This window comes from Rosa chinensis, chromosome 4 (assembly GCF_002994745.2).
Source record: "Rosa chinensis cultivar Old Blush chromosome 4, RchiOBHm-V2, whole genome shotgun sequence".
Classification (NCBI taxonomy): domain Eukaryota; kingdom Viridiplantae; phylum Streptophyta; class Magnoliopsida; order Rosales; family Rosaceae; genus Rosa; species Rosa chinensis.
This window is the reverse complement of record NC_037091.1, coordinates 47,786,823-47,808,986: the sequence shown is the minus strand read 5'-3', so window position 1 is coordinate 47,808,986 and position 22,164 is coordinate 47,786,823. Positions and strand designations below refer to the sequence as shown.

The following is a 22,164-nucleotide window of genomic DNA, read 5'->3' as shown; positions in this document are numbered from 1 at the left end:
CATTGTCTTGCAAAAACAAGGCAAATGGACCCTTTTGTTGGCCGGATTCAGTGTACTTTCCATAGAACTCTCCCCCTCTATCTGACCTCACTGTTTTGATTTTCTTTTCCAGTTGATTTTCTACCTCAGACTTAAAGATTTGAAAGGCTTTCAATGCTTGTGCCTTTTCTGAAAGTAGATAAATATAACTGTATCTAGAAAAGTCATCAATGAATGTGATAAAATACACATTCCCACAGATAGTTTGATGCCTAAATGGTCCACATATATCAGTGTGTATGAGTTCTAATAAATTTTGGCTTCTATATGCAGTCTTCTTTCTAGTATTAGTTATTTTTCCCTTAAAGCATTCAACACAGTCTGTTAGATCAGAAAAATCAAGTTCATTTAGGATGTTGTTTTTCACCAAAATTTTCAGTCTCTCTTTTGAAACATGGCCGAGTCTTCTATGCCATAAAAATGCAGACTTTTCATTTAGTTTGGTTCTTTTAACACCTGTTAAAGTGTTAGTACTGTTTGTGTTATTTTCAACAAGTAAAATTTCTTGTTGAGCCATTGAACAATTTAACTGTAAATAATCATTCATAATAACACCAGAACCAATTTGAATAGAATTTTTAGAAATAAGAATTCCATTACTATCCATAACAAGTCTACAACCAGATTTTACTAAAAGAGAAACCGAAACCAAATTCCTTCTCATGGAAGGTACATAAAAAACATTGTCCAAAACTAACAATTTTCCTAATCCTAAATCGAGCTTTAAGGTTCCAATAGCCTTGACTGCCACTCTCATGCCATTGCCTACACACAGGTTCACTTCATCACTTTTTGGGATTCTCCTCCTTATGAATCCCTGCAAAGAATTAGTAATATGAATAGGTGAGCCTGAATCTATCCACCAAGACTGTGGTTCAACATTTATAAGATTAATTTCTAAAGAAAAAACTGTATTAGAAAAAATCTTACCCTTTTTGGCTAACCAATTTTTATAGCCAGTGCAGTCCTTTTTCATGTGTCCTACTCTTTTGCAAAAGTAGCACTTGAACCTAAATGGCCTATTTTCCTTGGCCACTGCAGCTGTTGAACTCTTAGTTATGGCTTTGATAGGCTTGAGCTTATTTTGGGGCTTTTTCCTTTTAGGCTTCTCAATGAGGTTAATGGTTGTAGCAGGTTCCTTTTCTTCCTTGATCCTAGATTCTTCATCCACACAGATGGATATAAGTTCATCTAGAGTCCAGTTTCCCTTTTGAGAGTTGTAACTGGTCCTAAGATGACTAAAACTGTTAGGCAAGGAATGTAGTGCATAATGCACTACCTGCTCATCCCTAACCCCCATCAAGAGCTCCCTGAGTCTGCCATTTATATTGATCATCTTCATAATATGCTCTCTAACTCCCCCTGAACCCATGTACTTCAAATCATGAAACTCCTTGGTTAGCCTAGCAGCTTCTGCCTTTTCACTTTCTTTAAACTTAGCACCTATGAGTTCCAAAAAATCTGATGCTAGGTTAGGTTCTTCTATACTTCCCCTGACAGTCTTGGACATAGAGGTACGAATGAGGTTTTTAGCCATTCTATTGGATCTATGCCACTTCTTGTAAAGATCAGTTTCCTTCTTAGTGCTCTTTTCAGTTAACTCTTCAGGTTTGTCCTCAGTGAAGCAATAGTCTATGTTCTCATGCATTCCCATATAGTTCTCTACAGAATCTAGCCAAGCTCTATAGTTGGTTCCAGTTAGCATCAAGACACTGTTCAAGTTCATGTAAGAGTTACCTAAGGAGCAAAACAAAAATTCGTGTGAGTTCTCAATTTGTAAAGAAAATAACTTTAAGTTTTTTGTGTTTTATTTAGCTTTAAGCAACCAAAACAAGAACATACAGAAAACCTAAACAATCCATACTTGCATTCATATCAGTCCATAACCAAAAATAATGTTAAGCAACACTTTTGAGCAGAAGCATAACATCCTGGAGTTCTTTATCAATATACCATGTTCAATGAAAACAAGTTATCCAAAGAAATTTATCCACATCTTTAGACAGAAGAAAAATTTCTAAGTATCAGTATTTATTTTCATCAAGCACGCATATTGCTGTTTTGTATTCTAAAACCATACTTGACCACTTCTTTGGAAGATAAAACTGAAGCATAGTTTTAAAACACAAAACACAATTTCAGTTTTGTTACTCGATCAGTTACATGGTCAGTGACCTGACCAGTTACGTGGTCAATGACATGACCAGTTACATGGTCAGTGACCTGACCAGTTACATGGTCAGTGACCTGATCATTGTTTTCTGCCAACATCAATGAAGAATGCTTTGTGCATCATAATCACTTATGCCAACAGAAAACCACAAAACTCATGAGGTTTTAACTTTATATTCTACCCAGATTCATCCTTGTAAGAAAATTAAGCTCTCGTATCTTTCAATTTTAATTGTGTAAACAAATTCTGGGAGATTTTTGTTCTTCATGCAATTTTACACAATCACAGATACAATACCATATCATCAATCAATTCATCATGCATATTCAAGCACAATCAAAATTGTTTCGATTCCAAGAAACCACAGAACAATCAAGAAATTGTAAATTTCATCCGGTCACCATCTACTCTAACCTAACGCACGCCGGGAATGCAACTAGTGTTCTTGAGCACAATCAAAATTCAATTATCATGCTATGAATCGAAATCAATTTCCATAGAAAAACCTGTTTTTGCTTTTTCCCCAATTTGCTGCTAAAAATCACAGCGGAAGCGTGAATTTGATAATTAACCAGATGCAGCAATCGACTTAAGTAACTTACTTTGATCAGTTACATGACCAGTTACACGGTCAGTGACTTGGTCAGTTACTTGACCCGTAAAGCAAAAACCTTCTTTTTTTTTTTTTGTATTTGTTTTGCAAAACCCTAAAACGATTTTGATATATGTGAGCCTATGCTCTGATACCAATTGTTAAAAATAACCATATACATACTCACAATATATGCACACAATCATAAAAGGGATTAAGGCTTACCTTCAGCAATCACTGGCATGGATTCCATCTTATGCTACAAACACGAACACTGAATATGGCATTCTGTTACTTACCAACTTGCTTCTCAATGGACAGAACAATATGCAAAACGTCGGTAGTAATCAGGGACCAATTCATCTGTATATATAGGAGATTTAACCCTCAAGAAGCTTCCCATTAAAGCTATCCATATCGGTTTAGGTTTCCTAGTTAGATTCTTAATGTAACACTTCATTGTAATCTTTCTTGCAGACTAAGAATATGATTACTTACCTTAATGAATAGATACACTGCTTCATTAAGTTACAGGAATTGATTTACTGTTTGTATCCATGTTAAACTAGGATTGATATTAAGCTAATCATCAATTACTTTATGATGATATGTGTTATGTCCATATTTGATCTTACATCTTTACCATCAGTTTCCCCTCATCTTCTCAATCTGCTGTTTTTGTGGCTGATCTCATCAATTGGAACAACCAAACTTATGATCTTGGGACCTCCTCCAACCTGAGGAAGTCGCTGCCATAAATGCCATACCACTCTCTCACCCCACCTCATCCAGATAGACTAGTGTGACCTCCTGAAAAGCATGGCTGCTACTCTGTTCATTCTGGTTACTTACTAAGCCGGTCTGTTGCTTATCCCCGTTCATTTCCCCATCCTCACTATTCTAACCAAGTTGGCGTGGAACTTCAGTTGAAGTGTACTTCTACCAAAAACTGGTTCTCTAGCTACTAAAGTTGCCCTTCGCCGCGGGCGCTTAGCTCCTTCTCTCTGCCTCTTCAACTAATTGAGCTTGTCCTTTTTACTTGTTCTTGGACAAGATGCGTTTGGTTTGGTTATCCTGTCCCTCTGGCTACCATTACTTCATTTGACCACATCCTCTCTACGCAAATTGCCGTGGATCAGAAGGTTTTCTTACTAAGCTAGTGTTTAATTTTGTGGCACATTTGGAAGCACACATGCTCGTGTCTTTGATCGTACAACCCCTAACCCAATTCTTGTCCTCCTCAATCGTGCTTCAGAACATATTCATTCATCATCAAGTCTCTGTGACTTCACGCCCAACCTCAGGACTCACTTCGTTGGGAGCCACCACCACCCAACACATCGGGAGATAACCACAGACGCGCAGCCTGGCAATCTACTATCCTCAGTTGTGGTATTGCAGTGCTTCACGAAACTCATCTGTCAATGAATTGGTAGCTAGTTCTCTCTTCACGCTTTCTTCTCCATAGCCGTATTGGAAAGAGTTGCTCTCATTTCCTCCCTACATTTCAATTCGATGGAATTCGTTTACAGAAAAGCTTCCACTGGTTTTCTTTCTAGTAACTTTTTTAAAGGAAATTGCACTACCATTCTCAACATCACTCCGGATCAACGCTAGGGTTTGTAACAAAAACAAATGTTTCCAAACATTAAAAAAGAAAAAAGAAAAAGAAACATTAGCAGCAGAATTTGCAGAACCCTTTTTCTTCTTGAGAAGGTTTCCTTTGAAAGAAAAAAAAAGCTTTAAATCTTTCTCATGCTTTTCCAAAATTGAAAAAACAAAAAAACAAAATTCCTAATTCTTTGGTAAAACCAAATTCTTATAAGGAATGACAATTTGGATTCAGTAATCTCATGTCTATAGTGGTACAACCAATAACTAGACCACTATAGATATCTATTTTTTGCTGTTGTAGAGTCTTGGGTGAAACTTTGTGTCAATGTTTAACTCATCAGTTACACTAAAAAACTTAAAACTCAAGACTTAGAAAGTTTTAACTTTTTTGTCTCTCATGCTAGATATCTAAATTGTTTGTGTGGTATTAATTACGGACTATGCAATCAAACACAAATATGTTCGTCAATCCATCTAATTTTACTGTTTACAGTATTACCTATCAAAAAACTGATCTCGAATGTTGTCGAAAAAGGCAAAGGCATATATCTAAATAGACGAGGAACGTCCCATGTGGGAGAAGGAGAGCTTGTGCATGAGTTTATCAGCTGTGCATTCGCTAGATGGGGTGTTCAATCCCTTTCTTTTCCAACGTGCAGCCCTTACCCGCTACAACCTTGCCCTTCGAAACACTTCAAGAAAGAAGAAATAAAGGTCGAGTTGCATGCGAATTGGACGAGGGAGAGAGGGAGAGAATATTGCAGAAAACAGAAGGGAACACGTACGAGTTCCGTACATGTAGTACCATACACATAAAGAACAAGTTTAATAACACAAACAAACAAACTAGCAAAGCGCGCGCGCACTCGCGCACACACGTTTCTGGGGTTCAAGTACATATAGTACCGTACACATAGATAACAAGTTTAATAACATAAACAAGCAAACTAGTAAAGCATATATATATGGTCCGAGCTGAGCTAAACCATTCTTGCAGCATAAGTGGGTTTCTGTGCCATTAAAAGCTGATAGATATCTTCAGCAACAGCCTTAGAATCAGACGAAATCCCTTGAATTCCCCTCCCTGTGAATCCAACACAGTAGACGCCCTTTTCTCCTTTCCAGTGGTTTGGATACTTGTTCTTTGGCTTGTCATCCTCATTAAAAACGAACTTATAATCCTACGTAGTAACATTGAGTTCTCTCACTAATACTGAATGAATGACGTTTATAACTGAATATATATAAATATATATATATATATATAAATATAAATATATATGTATATGTTACCTTGAGCCAGTTGTGCGCAACGCTTCGATAACCAGTTGCCAACACAATGGCATCGAAACGCTGGAGGGCACCATTTTTGAATTCCACAATATTGTTGTGTATCTTCTCTATTCCTGGGAAAACCTGTCAGTATATCTGAAGAACGTCACTGATAGATCATAAGTGTTTATATAATAAGGCCTTGAAATAAAAAAGTTTCTAAGGTCGAAGCCTGATTTTACAACAACTATAATTACAGCTAGTGCAGATTAAGTTTCATGCATGCAAGATCACAACCAGTTTATTCTAACCCTAAGAAAAAAGTCTACTAGTTTTAGTTTTACTCTGTTATAAAAGGTAGTCATCAAAACGTTAAACTAGTTAGTGTGGAGCAATGCATGAAAGCTTTTTTTCATTAGTTGTTATTAAGTATATGTGTATCAATTATGATTAAATACCTTAATCTTTTGGGAGCGAATTTTCTTGATAGTTCCACGATCGATTACCGGAGTCTTTCCAGTAAGTGTTTTGTAGAAAAAAGGGCCTTCAGCTGGTTGATGAATCCCATAGCTGGGCAGATCACTGTAGCTAAACATGGCAAGAAATGAAACGAACCTGTCTACCATATTCACCGGGAGGAAATTCAACAGTATCATCCCAATTCGTACAATTTCTCTGCTAAGTACATGAAGCTGCAAAATTATTCAATAACATCGGTATGCCATAATAAAAAAATAAATTTTTTTATGACCTTTCTTGGAAAAAGCAGCCAATAAGTCATTTCACGGAAACCATATGACCAAGGTTTTGAAAACCCAAATTTTTTTCTTTTATTTTTCTTTTATTTTATTTTGAGAAAATTACTATTGTTTAAGTGAAAGGCTAAGGGCATGCAATCTAATATTTGGAGGCAGAAAAAAAAATACAAATTAAAACAGTTTGGAAAGAGAGAGAAACCCTAGCTAGCTTCTCTACTTTATAAAATTAATTATTCCTTATTCTTATTTGTTTGGCTAGAAAGAAGTCTCTTGCCATACACCAAGATCCTGTTGATCAAACTTTTCTCTTTGAAAGAAAACCATTTTGATGATATGAAAGAGAGCGAGTTGTATATAAACAAAAATAGATGAAGATCGAGATGTTACTTGGCTTCTAACAACAATGGATGCATGAGCTCCATTTTCTGAGAGATCATTACTAATCTCCATGCCAGAATTGCCACAACCAATGACCAACACACTCTTATCTCTAAAACTCGCTCCGCATTTATAATCACTCGCATGAATAACCTTTCCATTAAAGGTCTCCAGTCCAGGCAACTCTGGGATAATTGCCTGGCTATTTTCTCCGGTGGCCACCACTAAGAAATCCGCATGGTACACTTGGGGGCAAACCTCCTTATCAGTCACCCTAGTGTTCTTCACTTCAACCTTCCATTTTTTATCAGCTTCTTCGTAAAAAGCCGACTCAACATTGTGACAGTAATGGGGGTTGACGTTGAAACGGGAAACGTACTCGTCCATATAGCTTATGAACGTGTCTTTGGACATGAAAGTTGCAGTGCTTAATGGGTGCGGCATGAGAGGCAGAGAGCAAAAGTTTTTCGCCAAATGAAGACTCAAACGGTCATAGGACCGTTTCTTCCAGAGGGAAGCACAACAGTCTTCCCTCTCGAAGACGAGGTTTGGCACCAACATGGAGTTAAGCAGCGCTGAGGTTGCAATGCCTGACGGGCCGGCCCCTACTATCACCACCGAAGCATTCTCAAACACATTGTTCTCCATTTTTCTTGAAATCAAACTCTCTCTTTTTCTCTTAAGATAGACAGCTAGCTAGGGAGTATGAAGCATAACAATGCAGAAGCATATTTTATACTGGTGAAAAAAAGAGAGAAGACTTGACTGATTGACCTTGTTCAAAGTTAAGCGAAGTATATTTTATTTGTTCAAAACTACCGTTACACTTACTACCTCTTAGGAAATTATTAGGTGGTCTTGGAGTACCACGTGGCACTGCCATGTCGTGGTCTCAACTAATAATATTACTAGAATGTGGTGGGGTCCATGCAGGGGTGAAAAAAGAAAAGAAAAATTAATTTAAGAGACAAATAAAAAATCACTAAGAGTCACATGAGCCAATAATATCATTCCAGACCACCACATGTACTATAGTCCAGGACCATGTAATAATTTTCCCCTATCTCCATTCACTTGTTGATTCATGCAAATTGCGTGGTGTGTGTCAACTTTCAAACGCTCGAGGATGGTAATAAATTAATTTTGTATTTTCAAGATTCACTTGTTATGGTAATGATTAAATACTTTTTTTTCCCTTATAAATCGACTTTATGATAATAAATTAAAAAAATTTCTTCAATCAACTTTCATGGTAACAAATTAATATTCTTTTTCTCTTTTGCAGAGAGAGAGAGAGAGAGAGAGAGAGATATATCTATATATATATATATATATATATATATATATATATATACAGATCCTATCCAGAGCGGAGCTCCGCTTTGAAATTAACGTGTGAAGTTCAAGTTTTGGATCACTTTTCTGTCGCATATCCACATCTCGACCGTTCAGTTTTTAGTTACTAGTGTATAGATCATCTCTGCAAATTTTCAGCCAAATTGATGATCGTTAAGGCATTGATAACTTCCTTAAAGCTAGTACGGTTCAGGTTCACAGATTCAATCCGTCCATTGGTTTAAGCGAGTTAGATACCTTAACGATCATCAATTTGGCTGAAAGTTTGCAGAGATGATCTATACACTAGTACATAAAAACTGAACGGTCGAGATGTGGATATGTGACCGAAAAGTGACCTAAAACTCGAACTTCACACGTTAATTTTCAAAGCGGAGCTCCGCTCTGGATAGGATCTATATATATATATATATATATATATATATATATATATATATACAGGCACGTTCCAAAGCGGACGTCCTCACTTTAGCGCAATCTTCTGCAGCGTTTCAGGCTGCGACGGGGGCTCGAATCGGGCCGGACGGAGGCCGGAGGCATCACAGACAGCTTCTGGGCAGCGATCGAGGTCGGAGGAGGTCGAGGTTGCAGGTTTCTGGGCAACGACTTCACCTGCAACTGCAGGTTTCTAGGCAGCTCTGCAACCACGTCGCTCCGTGCGACTGCAGACCGATCAGTCCCACCCCTGGCCTCAGTTCGGCAAGCCCCGCCGCTCCTTCGTGCCCCCAGCCGAGCTGCAGCGTCGACGTCCGCACTTTAGCGAAAGTGCGGACGTCCTCTTTGGAACGGCTTCATATGTGTGTGTGTGTGTCTATATATATATATATATATATATATATATATATATATATATATATATATATCTGGAAAAGAGATTGACGTCAAAGGTAGAAGAAGTATGTACGTGAATAAAGTGAGACGTACTACAAGGTGATGCTCAATCGCCTGTTTTGCCAAAAAAGTTAATTTTTGTTGAGTGTCTTAACTTTGACCATGCCTTATGTCCAAAATCGGGTGAGGCTATTTCCACCTTACCAAATGCTTTGTTCACCCTACAATTAAACTTTTATCCTGAAACTTTTAGTTTCACCCTCAAATAATTTAGAAAAGAGAAAAAAATATCACTATTGAAAATGTAAAACTGGAAAAGAAATTATAAAAAAAAAAAACACACCATCGTGGTGCAACCCCATGCCTTCTAGTTTTTTTTTTTTTTTTTTTTTTACTTTTCGTTTTTTTTTTCCCTCTTCTCTGTCTTCTCCCTTCATCAGCTACTGTGACATAGAATCAAACACGAGTCATATGAAGGAGGGTGTATTGTATTTGGATTTGTGCAGACTTTTTTTTAATGACAGATTTTTTTGAAAAGTCCACAGACTCTTTAAAAAGTTGATAGACTGTTATGGATTTCTTAAAACCATTGATTTTAGCAACAGACTTTTATTGATTCATGAAAATCTATATATTTTATTATGAATGACTTCTACAGATTTCCTAAGATGTACAAAATATAAAAACAAAAAAACAAAAACAAAACAAAAAAAAATGAAACAAATGCAGCCCAAACACAAAACAAAATAATAACTTGTTGTCTCTTCAATGCTTCAGTATCTTCTAATAGAAATTGACTCAAATAAATGATTGTTAGTTTGTCTAGGAGTTTGTTCTCATTCCTAATCTCCCAACAACATAAATATACAATATAGATCACTTGATGTTTATGGTTAATTATTCTCATCAATTTTGTTTTCGCCGATTAACATATATTGTAGCAATATTGGTCAATGTCTTGATCTACAATCAATCAATTGAAATTCAATTGTTCAACATTTTTTTGAACCATAATATAAATTCAAATTAATGAGAATAATTAATTAATAAGATAAAATTTAGTCTGGTTCAAGGTCTTAGCTAGGGTTAGACCACAATATTTGAATTTTAGGGTTTCATAAATCATTTTTATTTCTATTAGGGTTCAAAGTATCACAATTGAAAAAAAAAAAATCACATTCAACAACTATAATAACCATGTTGGGTATCAAAAAAGGTTGATATAATAAAATATTAGAGAAAAGACAAAAAATTAAGAAAGAGAGATAATGAAGGACAAATTTCTTCGTGCGTAGAGATAAGAAATCTGATAGAACTTTGATGGACCCTTTCTTTTCTTTTCTTTTCTTTGATAGAACTTTGATAGACTTTTTGAAATCTTTGGTCTGGAGGCTGGAAAATTATTGGAGTTTGGTATGTATAGTTAACACTACAAAGTTCATGATTATCCATGATTTTCTAATTCCATAAGTATGAATGATATTTTGAATACCTAGCCTCTATACTTTTATTCATTTTTAAAAGTCCTAATTGAATATCCCTAGATTTTGGTGCAATTCATGAAGTCTTTAAAAATCCTAATTGAATACCTCAAGACTTTCATGGACTGTTAAAAGTCTATATTGAATACACCCAGACTTTTAAATTCCATAGATTTCTTTAAAAGTTCCAATAATTCCATATACAATACACCCCCCGAAGTAGAACAAAATAATATTAACCAACAATTCTTTTCGCTTGTTGCCATAACTTGAAAATTTCATCTAACTAATTGTTTGGTAGACTAGTGATGAAGAAGCTGAGATGATAATTTTTTTTTTTTTGGTATAGAAAGTTGAAATGATAATTGGGATGTATGTTGGGTAAAATTAAAAATTGTGCTTAACTACAATTATTTCCATTTATCCAAATTTGAGCAACACTAACCCGGTAACCCCACTTACCCAAACATCTTATGAGATTACCCATTACCCAATAATTTATATATCTTTTGCCCTAATACCCAATTAAGTGTTTTTTTTTTATTGTTTTCTATTTATTTTTAGGACAATTTTACCCTCTCATTCTTTGTCACTTAGAGAGAGAGTCATTGGAGACTCCACCGAACTCCGGTGACCGAAATCCGGCGTCTAATTTTATTGTCCCCCAATAAACTTATTATTACCCCCAATAAACATTTTATTGTCTCTCAATAATCTTATTATTGCCCTCCAATAAACATTTTATTACCCCCCAAACCAAACCGTAAATAAACATACCATCCAGGCTTGCCACCTCTATTGCATGCCTTCTGTTCATTTCCTCCTCACACGTGTTGTCATCCTTCTTCCTTCCTTTCTTTCTAGCTACCCCAAAAACAAGAATCAAGTCCCCAGAAAGGCAAAAACGCATGATACATAGACAAAGACGCACATGTTATTTCATAAGTTCTACCCGGCCAAAAACCCAAAAGTGCCGACAGCGACGAGAGAAACACTTGCTTCATAGCAAGCCTTTTTTCTCCTTTTTTCAATGGCCGTTCAAGCTAGCCACCTCAATCTCTTCCCTCTCACCAGCTCATCTACAACAACAGGTGCTAATCTCTTCTTCTTCTTCTGTGACCTTGAGACTTCTACTGGGTTAGTTCTGATTTTTGGTTTTTCACAGCAAAATCATGAATCCGGTTAAGGGAAATGGGAGCATGTACAGTACCCAGATTGGGTAAGACGTGCCATTGATGAGAAGGATTGCGAGGGGGAGAAGTTCGAGTCCATCAACAATTTGGACAGAAACTTGACGGCTCCGAGTTGGACTAGTTTCACCTTCAGGCGTTCCGGCACCGAAACGGTGATGAGGCAAGACAATTTGGCTTTATTAGGGTCGAATCCTTTTCCGGTAACACCCCATCCCTCTCGGTGATCAAGAGCTTGGACCCTACGCTCACGGCGATCGATTCCAGAACTGTTGGAGAAGCCAAGCATTCTCTGCCGCCGGCGCCGGTGCTGTTCTTCTTTAACATCAATCTCATCAATTCATCAGAGTCTTTAGTATACAAATTCGCACAAATGGGCGACGCTTCGACTCCGATTCCAGCGAGGAGAGAGAGATTGACTCGGCCGTCGTGGTAATAGAGACAGAGCGAGAGTGAGAGAGAGTGGTGGCAATAAGTAATTTAATGATTATTCATAGCCTAATACTGTAATTTTACTCTTAAATGGAGTAAGTGGGCAAACAAATCTTTTTGTGGAGTAAGTGGGCTCTTATTAGGCTAAATTTGGGCATTTGGTCAAGATCTCTTATTTTTTCTGTTAATAATTGTACTTAAGGATAATTTTGGGATTTTAAAGACAAAATTTAATTGTAGGGTGAACAAAGTATTTAGTATGGTGGAAATAGTCGCACCCTAAAACAAAGATCAATTGTGTCTGACAAAGTTAAATTTGAAAGTATCTCCTAACCCTTGAGGGTGAAGAAAGATAAAGCTTGTAACGTATGCAAGTGAGAATAAATTGATATCTTGTGTACAGTTATCTCATGCAATTATCACCCACCTGGAGTGAAAAATGAAATATTTTGAAACTTCGGTAAATAATAAAGGGTTTTAAATTTTTAATCTAAAGTTCCCTCAAATATGAGAAACTGTGTAATTTTCTTTTTACTAACTAAATAGGTCTCTAAGTATTTAGTATTGGGCTAAATACAAATTACTACTTTGTACTGGTTTAGGTCCAAAATCAATTTAGTTCATGAACTTCTAATTTCATCAAAAATACCCCTGCACTTTCAATTTTGATCTAATAGGTCCAATTTGTTAGTTTTCCGACAATTGAGTTATTTAACTTGTTAATGTGGCTCATATATGGCCTATGTTTTATGATGTGGTGTCAAGGTGGTCTGCATAGTCAATTTAGGAGTGAGTCCTGCTATTAAAAATAAATAGTTTTTCAACAAATAATCCAACTATAACTTGAACCCATAACAGAATATTAACGAATTGGACCTATTAGATCAAAATTGAAAGTGCAAGGGGATTTTGATGAAATTAGAAGTCCAGGGATTGAATTGATTTTGGACTTAAACCACATGAAACTAACTAGTATTTAGCCCTTTAGTATTTGTAGCAATTAAGCATTATAAGTACTTTTGGTTATAATAAATATTATAAGGACTACATACTGTTTAGTCCTTGAGCTTTTGACCATAAAACACTTCAGTCACTGGCCTTCTAATGTCACACGTTTAGTCCTTGTACTTAAAAATTTTAGACTAATAGGTCCTTGCTGTCTAAAACCTCCTTTAAAATGAACAATTTTCAAAGCTTTCTTATAATAAAATTGTTCAAAGATCAGTTACATTTATTTATTTATTTTTTTTTTTTGAAGGAAAGATCAGTTACTTCTAGTAATGAATTGATGGAAGCTACGTTTGACTTGTAACCTCCATCTCGATACAAACAGAGAAACGCACCCATCTATTAAGCATCCCATACTAAACAATCAAGCACTACTCCTGGAAAGGGGGAGGGGGAATTGGATGTATCTATCCACTAAATACAATTTAACCGCTTCACAATGAATTGACATATGTAGAGCTACGTAATCTATCACAAAAAATATTTACTTCTCGATTCATCTTGCATGAACCACACCCATTTAAGTTATCACCTTCGTCGTAAACATCGTCCCAGCCTCGTTTGGTTACGAAATTATTCTGCAAATTTCCGCATTGGCTGCATGCTTTAACACGATCATTGTAGGCAAGTATTTTACGTACTAGGACATTATTCACCCACATACTTTGAATGAAAGTCATAAACCTTTCTCTTGATTCACTTAAATCTTTACCATTGAGACTACACAAGGATTGTAGACCTTGTTGCTTCGCCTCACCTCCTACACAAGTTAAGAATACCCCATAAAGATACGTTGCTTCTATGTGACCTTTTGCTGTAGCTTTCTCCAAACACTCGAATCCCGATTCGAATTCATATCGATTCCTCAAGCTAAAAAGATCAAGCACTCCTTGTCTATACAGAGCCTCTGCATTGCCACACTTTTGGCAACGTCTCATTAATTCAGAAAATCGTTTCCTTTTTCTCAAAGGAAAGAGTGGAAGCTTTTCGATCGATACATGTTGAAAAATATAGTCCTCTTGCCCCGCCTCGTTAAACTCCTTGCAAGTTTGCCTAATGCGGCAAAGATCATCGAAAGAATTCGTAGCAACCTTAGCAATCACTTCCAACAAAAGATCGTTGGGAAGTGACTTCATGGCCGAAACGTTATGACCTTTCTTTGTTGACCTACGCTTTCTAACCTTCTTCCTTATCTTTGCCAAAGAAGAAAAAACCTCATCCCTTGTCGTCGAGAGAGACGCCATGGATTCTAACAAAAATCGAGGGGATCGGATAAGAGGAAGTAGCTATAATCTTGGAAACAAAAGATGTCCGTGTGTGTATATATATATATATATATATATATATATATATATATATGGAGAAGCCTTGTAACACAAGGAATCCTATTCCTATTTGAAGTCGGCTTAAGCATCTTAAATTGGATTTGTTCTCCGTGCCAATCAATTTTGACGCACGTGGTAAAATTCAGACCTAAGCTCGACCACTTTGATTTATCTTTCCTGGGGCGGCTGGGTGACGAATTACCCAAAACGGCGCCGTCTCGAGGCTGCGCATTTTTCCGCTGCCACCTGTAATCTTAGAACTTGGAGCCCGAAACGGTGCCGTTTGGCTGCTTTCGATCATCAGCTTCGCAGGTTTTAAGCTTCATTTTCCAAAGCCACCGAGCTCAGACGAAAAAAAAAACCCACCGAGCTGAGTCGGTGTCGGTGGTCGGTGATCGGCGAGTGTGACGTGGCAATGGGCACGATGAGCCCCACGCAGCTTGATTACTACGAAGACATGTGGAAGCTTGAATCCGATGCCACACTGGTAGCGTTGGTCAAAGTATCTACTCGACTCTTCTAGCTTCATCGTCTTGATTCTTGAGCTTAATTAGGTTCTGTAAATCGAGTTTTAGGGATTTAATCTGGTTGGTTTATGTTTGATTAATTGAAGGGTGAAGATGGACGGACGGCTTTGGTGTTGGACCGGACGGTGTTCCATCCGCAAGGCGGCGGTCAACCGGCGGACACAGGCTTCGTCGCCGTCGCCGGTTCGGAGGTCAAGTTCGTCGTGCAAGATGTGCGGTCCAAGGACGGTGTAGTAAGCAATCGAATTCAATTTGATTTTTTTTCATTTTTGTTTGTGGTAAAGGTGTTTGGTAAATTAATTTTACTCGTTTTTGTGAAGGTTTACCACTACGGTTTGGTTGAGAATTGCGGTGAGGGATGGGAAGCGGAGTTTGAGAAAGGGAGAGAGGTGGTGTTGCATGTTGATGAGTCTAGGCGCAAGCTTAATTCTAGGTATGATTAGTTCTGGGAATTTAAAGCAATTTTAGAGGTTGTTTATGCTGATTTTAGTGCTTAATTAGGAGATTGTGTTTTGGTTTCTACTTTGGTCAATGATGATTGTTTTGTGCAGGCTTCACTCAGCTGGGCATTTGCTAGATGTGTGTATGGAGAATGTGGGATTAGGTGATTTAAAGCCAAGCAAAGGCTACCATTTCCCTCAAGGGTATGATTTACTTCATTGTCTACCGCCTAGTTTTAGAAGTCATGGTTATGTTTCTTATCTTTCTGTAAGAAGGCTCCTTTTATAAATGATCTAATTGTTTCATAATCCTCTGTTAAAATCAGAAGCTGAAAGAGGAAGTTTGTTTCTTTATTGTCCAGTTTATTAGTGAAGTATCTGTAGATCCTCTCAATCCGGACATGGTAGGCTGTCCAAGCAAATACCAATATAACACAAAGTGTTCTTTCCTCTTGAGCCAAATTCTTAAACTGAAATTTTGTTCACCAACTACATTAACATTTGGAACTTTTGTGTCACAGAAGCTTTTTACTTAACCCCCAGATACAAAAGCCTTCAAACTAAGCGATACATCCAAAACAGCCTGGTCTAAAGACCCTCTCCGTGATATAAAGAAACCACTGATGCTTCAAATTAAAAAACATTTATGTATACCATATTTTGATCTATTAATTCCTCTAGGACATGCCTCAAAATTAGTGATCAACTGTTTTCTGTGAGTATTCCAAGTCTGTGAGTAGTTGTGTTGTTGTATACAATGTTGTCATGGTTTGCAAATCCTTGTGTTTGAATCTAGCACTTATAAATGTACCTGTTTCCAGGCCACATGTGGAATATATAGGCATAGTTCCACAGAAAGATGTGCAAAGTAAGCAGAAAGAGTTGGAGTTAGAAGTTAATGCATTGATATCGAGAGGAGGGAAGGTGAGTTCTGATACTTGTTTAAAGCTTCTTGCTTGGTATGACATATAATGCCCTGCTTCATGCCTTTACCATGTTTCTTTTAGGTCTTTGTTGCATCAGTACCATATGAAGAAGCATGTAAGCTGTGTGGTGAATGTCTTCCCGATTACATTCCAAAGGTTATTCCTTAGCATTAGGCTAGTTTTGTATGGAGGGCATTCAAAGTCCTTTCACATTTTAGGTCTACAGATTATTGAGTACTAACTAGTTCTGTATCTTGTACAGGACAGCACTCCTCGTATTGTGAAGATGGGGACCAATCCGGGCTGCCCATGTGGTGGTACTCATGTTTCTGATATTTCAGAGATCATCAGTGTTACAGTAAGAATCTGTTTGCAACAAACACTGTTATGAAATGAGTTTTGTCAAGAATTTGTTTGGTCATCTTAAGACTCCCTTTTGATTTTTTTCCTATTTATTCAGGTTTCTCAAATACGGACCAAAAAAGGATTCACGAAGGTCTTTTACAATGTTGGTCCCTAAATCTTGGTGTATTGATCACGTTTCTGACAAGGAACTTATGTCTGTCGAAGTGCATTTTTGATGCCTTGTTGATTGGGTTGATGGTCAATTGATCATTTGATATGATCAAAGTTGTAGGGGTTACTTTTGAACAGTAAAGCATTGCTTGTAATTTTCATTCTATGGGCTCCATCCGTATCGTATATATGCTGCCTGCTGTTTTAGCTCTGTCTCTATGTGAGCTAAGACTCAGTATACATACTGATGGTAGATATGAATGTATCATAGTGTCATAAGACTTGTAACGTTTAGCAGGAGACTTGGTGAATCCATATGAATGTATGCTAAGACTAGTAACATTCCTGCTTCCTATAAATCACTAAGACTACTCCTAGTTAGCTTGGGTCATGGGCAAGTCGAGTTGGGCTTGGGTATTTTTTTTTTTTTTAACTCCTTCATTCCCTTTCATTGGGTAGGGAATCCTGCTTCCTCTAGTAGGATACTAATCAGTAATCACTATCTTATCTACTCCTAGTTAGCTTGGGTCATGGGCAAGACGAGTTGGGATTGGGTCATTTTTTTTTCCTTCATTTTTTGCTTTCATTGGGTAGGGAATTTACATTATGAAGTCATATGAACTAGAGCATCTATATGGAAGTCTTGATTATAAATAATTAAAAAAAAAAAAAAGAAGGTGAGGATAAGTATTGAGTTTGTGACTCTATCCCGTCTGTTGTCTTGATTATAAATAATTAAAAAGAAAGAAGGTGAGGCTAAGTAATGAGTTTGTGACTCTATCCCGTCTCTAATCTCTATCAAAACAACCACAGGGGAAGGCAATGCTCATTGTTGTCTCAGAGTTGAGAGTCGAAAACACCACTATTGCAATTCGGATTTCATCTATGATTGTGTCTTGAGCATATCTTCAGGATTTGTTTGGTCTGAAAGTTTTATTTAGGTTATGCAAATTGATGCCTCTTGTACTACGAGATAAGTATACCCACGGTCACTAGTTCCAAATCTTCTTTTGGGTAACACATGAAGGGAATCGAATTCCTTCTTAATTTTCGATTCTCTTTCATCACTTGGGTCAATCCCAAAAGCTTAATATCTTATTTGAGGCTTTATATTCTTCATACGTTTTCACGATTGGGAAACTGGAAATTTCTAACCCATATAATCGAGATGCCGATTTACTGAACTCATCATTTTTTTTTAATACTGTTGGTAAAGCTCACAAGTTTGTCTCTCCTCTCTTATGCATTAAAAGAACACGAACGAACAATACCTAACCGAGAAACAGTAATGGCCTGGTCCTCGGACTTTGTCCGTTGCGAAGGCATATATATGCATGCAGGAAATTTGAAGCACTGGAATTATACAACCTGTACCAACCCGAACCCTAATTTCACAGTGAAAACTGAAAACCTAAGACTGCTTTCCACATAGACAAATCTCGAAGGAGCCTTCAAATCAATTCTCATATCTGCCATTCAGATTTAGATCTCAAGAATCACATTCCGCATCAGGGTTCAGCCAATCTGGCTCAACGGGCAAAGCGGCTGACAATATTATGCTTTTGAAGAGTTGGGGCTTTTAGCTTTTGTTCATTGTGCATCACATACTTACGTATGAAAATTCTCCTCGTATGGTCTAAATACCTATAAAAATTTCGTAAGTACCCTTAACAAATTTAGAAATACCTCCCAATTACGTATATACCAAAAGTCCAAAACTGTCTCGAGTCTTGACAGTTCCACATCTGTTTCGATCAATTAGTTAGTAGTGAAGAACTTTAAAGGAAGGACGGGTGTCGTGTTCCATTTTTCTTGCTAAAAGCCAAGACTGTAGTCATAGTCATCAGTATTCTGTGATATAAATGCACACATACATATATAGCCACAGATGCATTTTCAAGTTCGTTGTTTCAGGAAAGTGCTGAGAACCATAATGTTGAGCATATGCTTCTTGGGTTATTAGCTTTGACAGAGACAAAGGAGAAAGCAATATTTTTGGCTGGTACTAATGAGCCGAAAGCAACACTGTTGCGATTTGGATTTGATACTCGAACACTAGCTAGCCTTAATATTCGATTGTGACTTTGAAATTTTATCCAGGTGCTGCAGATTGCCTTTGCAATGCTTCGTGTACTAAGGATATATGCATGTATTGATGATGTGGTCCTCATTTTCAGAAGAGAATGCGAAGGAACAACGCAACACAATTACACAAATCATGTTCACGGGAAGATTATGTACGTGTTACATCACCACTCAAAATACATCAGTATTTTTCTGCACAAGTGGCATGAATCAATTTTTTATCTTCTCATATTATCAGTCCTAATCAGTAAGACCGTGAGTTCATGGTTTTTAATACTACGTACTATTCTGAAATGATTGTATAAGAGAGTGTGTGAAATTACTTATGTGATGTCTCTCCATGTCATGTCTCAAAAAGATGCTCGATATCTCTCATATAATAATATTAGTATTAAGATAAACATTATTTTGACCTAAAATAGAAAAGTTTTTTTCTTGAACATATTCCGACATATAATGGTGTTCATTTAGTCAGTTGCTGACCAAATAATTTATACTCAATAACCCTTAGATTTACATCAAATGGTGGAAAACAAAACACCTCAACTTAATAATAATTCTCTCTGCCATTGGATTTACATCCAAGGGTGGTTGAGCATAAATTCTTTGGTCAATAACTGACCAGTTGAACATTTTCGTTCCAACATATTCCTCTTCTCCTCCCATAAAATATATGGTAAAGTCAATAATCAATATAACTGTGACATGTAATTAATTGTCTGATTTTTAATTGTAAATCTCCATTAACACTTATAAATAATAAAAATTTAAATATTGTTTAAGGAGTGAGTTTTCAAAATGGTTAGTTACAACTTAGGCTGCTTGGCTCTAATTTGAGAGCTTGTAGGGAGGGTGTCTTGCCACCCTCATTTATCGCTTAGTGATGAGGGTGGGTAAATGAGGTGGGTCTGGGCTAAGAGGTGGACTTTCTTGGGCATTTGGATCGGTAGATAGTCCAGAACCAATCGTTTTCGGATCAAGGCTGCTACGGGAGTTGGTAATTATTTCGAATAAGATTAGCGTTGTGGGGGTGGTCAATATTTCGAGCCTTAAACAGGGCAATTACAGAGAAGTGATGGCGGTAAATGCAGGAGTCAATGCAGCATTCAGACACGACAATCATTGCCGCCAATAAGTGGTGGTTATTGCAGGTGTGAATACGGCCTTAATGGCGGCTTGCAGCTCAAGTCACTGCAAACTTGCTGTGCAAGTTTACTTGCAGCCTACGCCAAAATGCACCTATAAATAGGCTGCTCGACATCGAGGTAATCCATCGAATTCCAATTCTCTCTACTCCATTACTAAGAAACGTACTGACTTAGGCATCAGAGGGTTTTCTGCAGGTTACCCCCTTCTCCTCGAGCCGACGGTCAAACTCCAGGTCAACGCTCAAAGGAAGCTTCTCCATTGTTCCCGGACAGCTCCCGCTCCACTCCGCATTCATTGGTGAGTCAAACTTCTCTACGGAATTTTTCGTCGCCAACAAGTTTCGTCACCAACAAGTGGCGCCGTCTGTGGGAATCGAACCCACGACCACACGGTAGGTCAGTTGTTTTGATTCGTAGGAGCTGGTTCCTCGAGCAGGACAGTTGCCTTAATGGCTCGAAACTGGTTCCTCGAGTAGGACAGTTACCTTAATGCTTTGGGTAGGATGGCGTGCCTCACCCTCGCCGGCGGCAGGGGTGGGATGATGGACCACACCCTCGCTGCAGGTAAGGGTGGGATGGCGTGATGAATTTTAAACTTGCAGGATGTAAAGGTTATGCAATTGGTACTACATCAGACCCCCACCGGGAATGGGGGCAATCTCATCCCCGGAAGATGTTAAGAAGCAGTACGCGGAAGGCATACCCTCCAATACGGTTTGGTTTCAAATCCTCTGATGTATCATTTTTTTTTTGAAGGCTCCGTGCCTCACATATTCTACCTTTGTTTTGTTTTTCTTTCTGAGGGTTTGCGAGCACAGACAAGAAACACAAGGGGCAAATAGGGGAATAGAATACACATCCAAGTCATGGAAACGTCGGTGACGGTCATTGGGACCGTCTCGTCATCATCTAAGCCGACATTGGGGTCGATGCTGAGGTTATTGCAAGGATGCCTACGTCGACGACGTCGAGGTCGACACCGTCGAGGTTGACACCAATGTCAAGGTCGGCGCTGAGGTGAGGTCATGAAGAAAGACGCCTACGCCGATGACTAGACGCGGACGTCGAGGTCGATGCCAAGGGATGCCAACGAGCTGAATATTTCAACGACGAGACTCCGACATCGAGGTCAATGCCAAGGGCCGCCAACGAGGCGCCGACGTCGAGGATATTGTAAAGGGCGCCTACACCGACGTCGAGGTTGGCGCCCTCGTCGAAGTAGACGCGTACGCCGACGTTAAGGCTGGCGCCCTCGTCAAAGTGGACGCCGACGTCAAGGTTGGCACTAAGGGTATTGAGGAAAACGTCACCAATGTCAAGGATAGTATCAAGGTTATTAAGGAAAAACGTCGCCGACGTCAAGGATGAGGGGGACGTCATCACATTTACGCCGACAGCGACATTACGGTTGTCGCGAAGGGGACATCACGTCGATGAGGCCCTACGTCGCACAATGTTGGGCGACTAAGAAGATCAGGATAGAACCATGTTATATTAAAATAAAGACGTTTATTTTACTTAGTCATCAACAAGGAACATTCGAAGCTAGAAATTGAAAGACACATCAAAAGAAGAAGCTAAAACGGTCACCTCCCACGTGACCTTTATTGCATGGACATAATGCTGAAAAAATGAAAAGTCGAGGAAAAACTTCAGTGTCGGGAGGTACAGTCGGAGCCCACGTAGTATGGCAAAAAGGACTCGTCTATCCTGGGAAAGTTCAATATCATGCGTTGACGGTATTCAGTGGCCAGGTCGAGAGGGGCTGGAGGTGGGGCAAAGTGGCGCTGAGGCCTGACTGCGTAGCTCTAGGGCCTAGAGCGGCGACACGGTGACGAGGCAAGGCTGTATGGGCCTAGGGCCGGTCAGAGTGCAGGTGAGCCAAGGAGACGCGACAGCGCCGATGGGAGATTTTGAAGATTTTAATTTTTCTGGTTCAGAGCCAATTTTGAAGCTCCATTTATAGGAACGTGATGATGACTCCAATGCGAAGAAAACCCAGAAGAATTCGGACCAAACTGAGAAGAATCCGGGATAAAATCGGACTGCAGGGAAATCCGAGAAACAAGAAGG

At 38.3% G+C, this 22,164-nt stretch overlaps 3 protein-coding genes across 3 annotated transcripts; 1 reads left to right on the top strand and 2 right to left on the bottom strand.

The window, feature by feature from the left end:
• Nucleotides 1-5,398: 5,398 nt before the first annotated feature.
• LOC112199448 (probable indole-3-pyruvate monooxygenase YUCCA10) lies at nt 5,399-7,617 on the bottom strand. The gene is made up of 4 exons (XM_024340466.2): nt 6,836-7,617; nt 6,149-6,382; nt 5,712-5,834; nt 5,399-5,599 (listed from the first exon to the last, which is right to left on the bottom strand). Exons 1-4 carry the CDS (start codon nt 7,472-7,474, stop codon nt 5,399-5,401), a joined length of 1,197 nt encoding a protein of 398 aa, XP_024196234.1. The 5' UTR covers nt 7,475-7,617.
• Nucleotides 7,618-13,351: 5,734 nt separating this feature from the next.
• LOC112201142 (putative F-box protein At1g67623) lies at nt 13,352-14,414 on the bottom strand. Its single transcript, XM_024342151.2, has one exon. The coding sequence runs from the start codon at nt 14,366-14,368 to the stop codon at nt 13,559-13,561; it is 810 nt and encodes a 269-aa protein (XP_024197919.1). The 5' UTR covers nt 14,369-14,414; the 3' UTR covers nt 13,352-13,558.
• Nucleotides 14,415-14,744: 330 nt separating this feature from the next.
• Nucleotides 14,745-17,217, top strand: LOC112198009 (alanine--tRNA ligase). Its single transcript, XM_024339004.2, has 8 exons — nt 14,745-14,951; nt 15,063-15,209; nt 15,297-15,409; nt 15,528-15,620; nt 16,238-16,340; nt 16,424-16,498; nt 16,605-16,700; nt 16,803-17,217. Exons 1-8 carry the CDS (start codon nt 14,865-14,867, stop codon nt 16,860-16,862), a joined length of 774 nt encoding a protein of 257 aa, XP_024194772.1. The 5' UTR covers nt 14,745-14,864; the 3' UTR covers nt 16,863-17,217.
• The last annotated feature ends 4,947 nt before the right edge of the window (nt 17,218-22,164 follow it).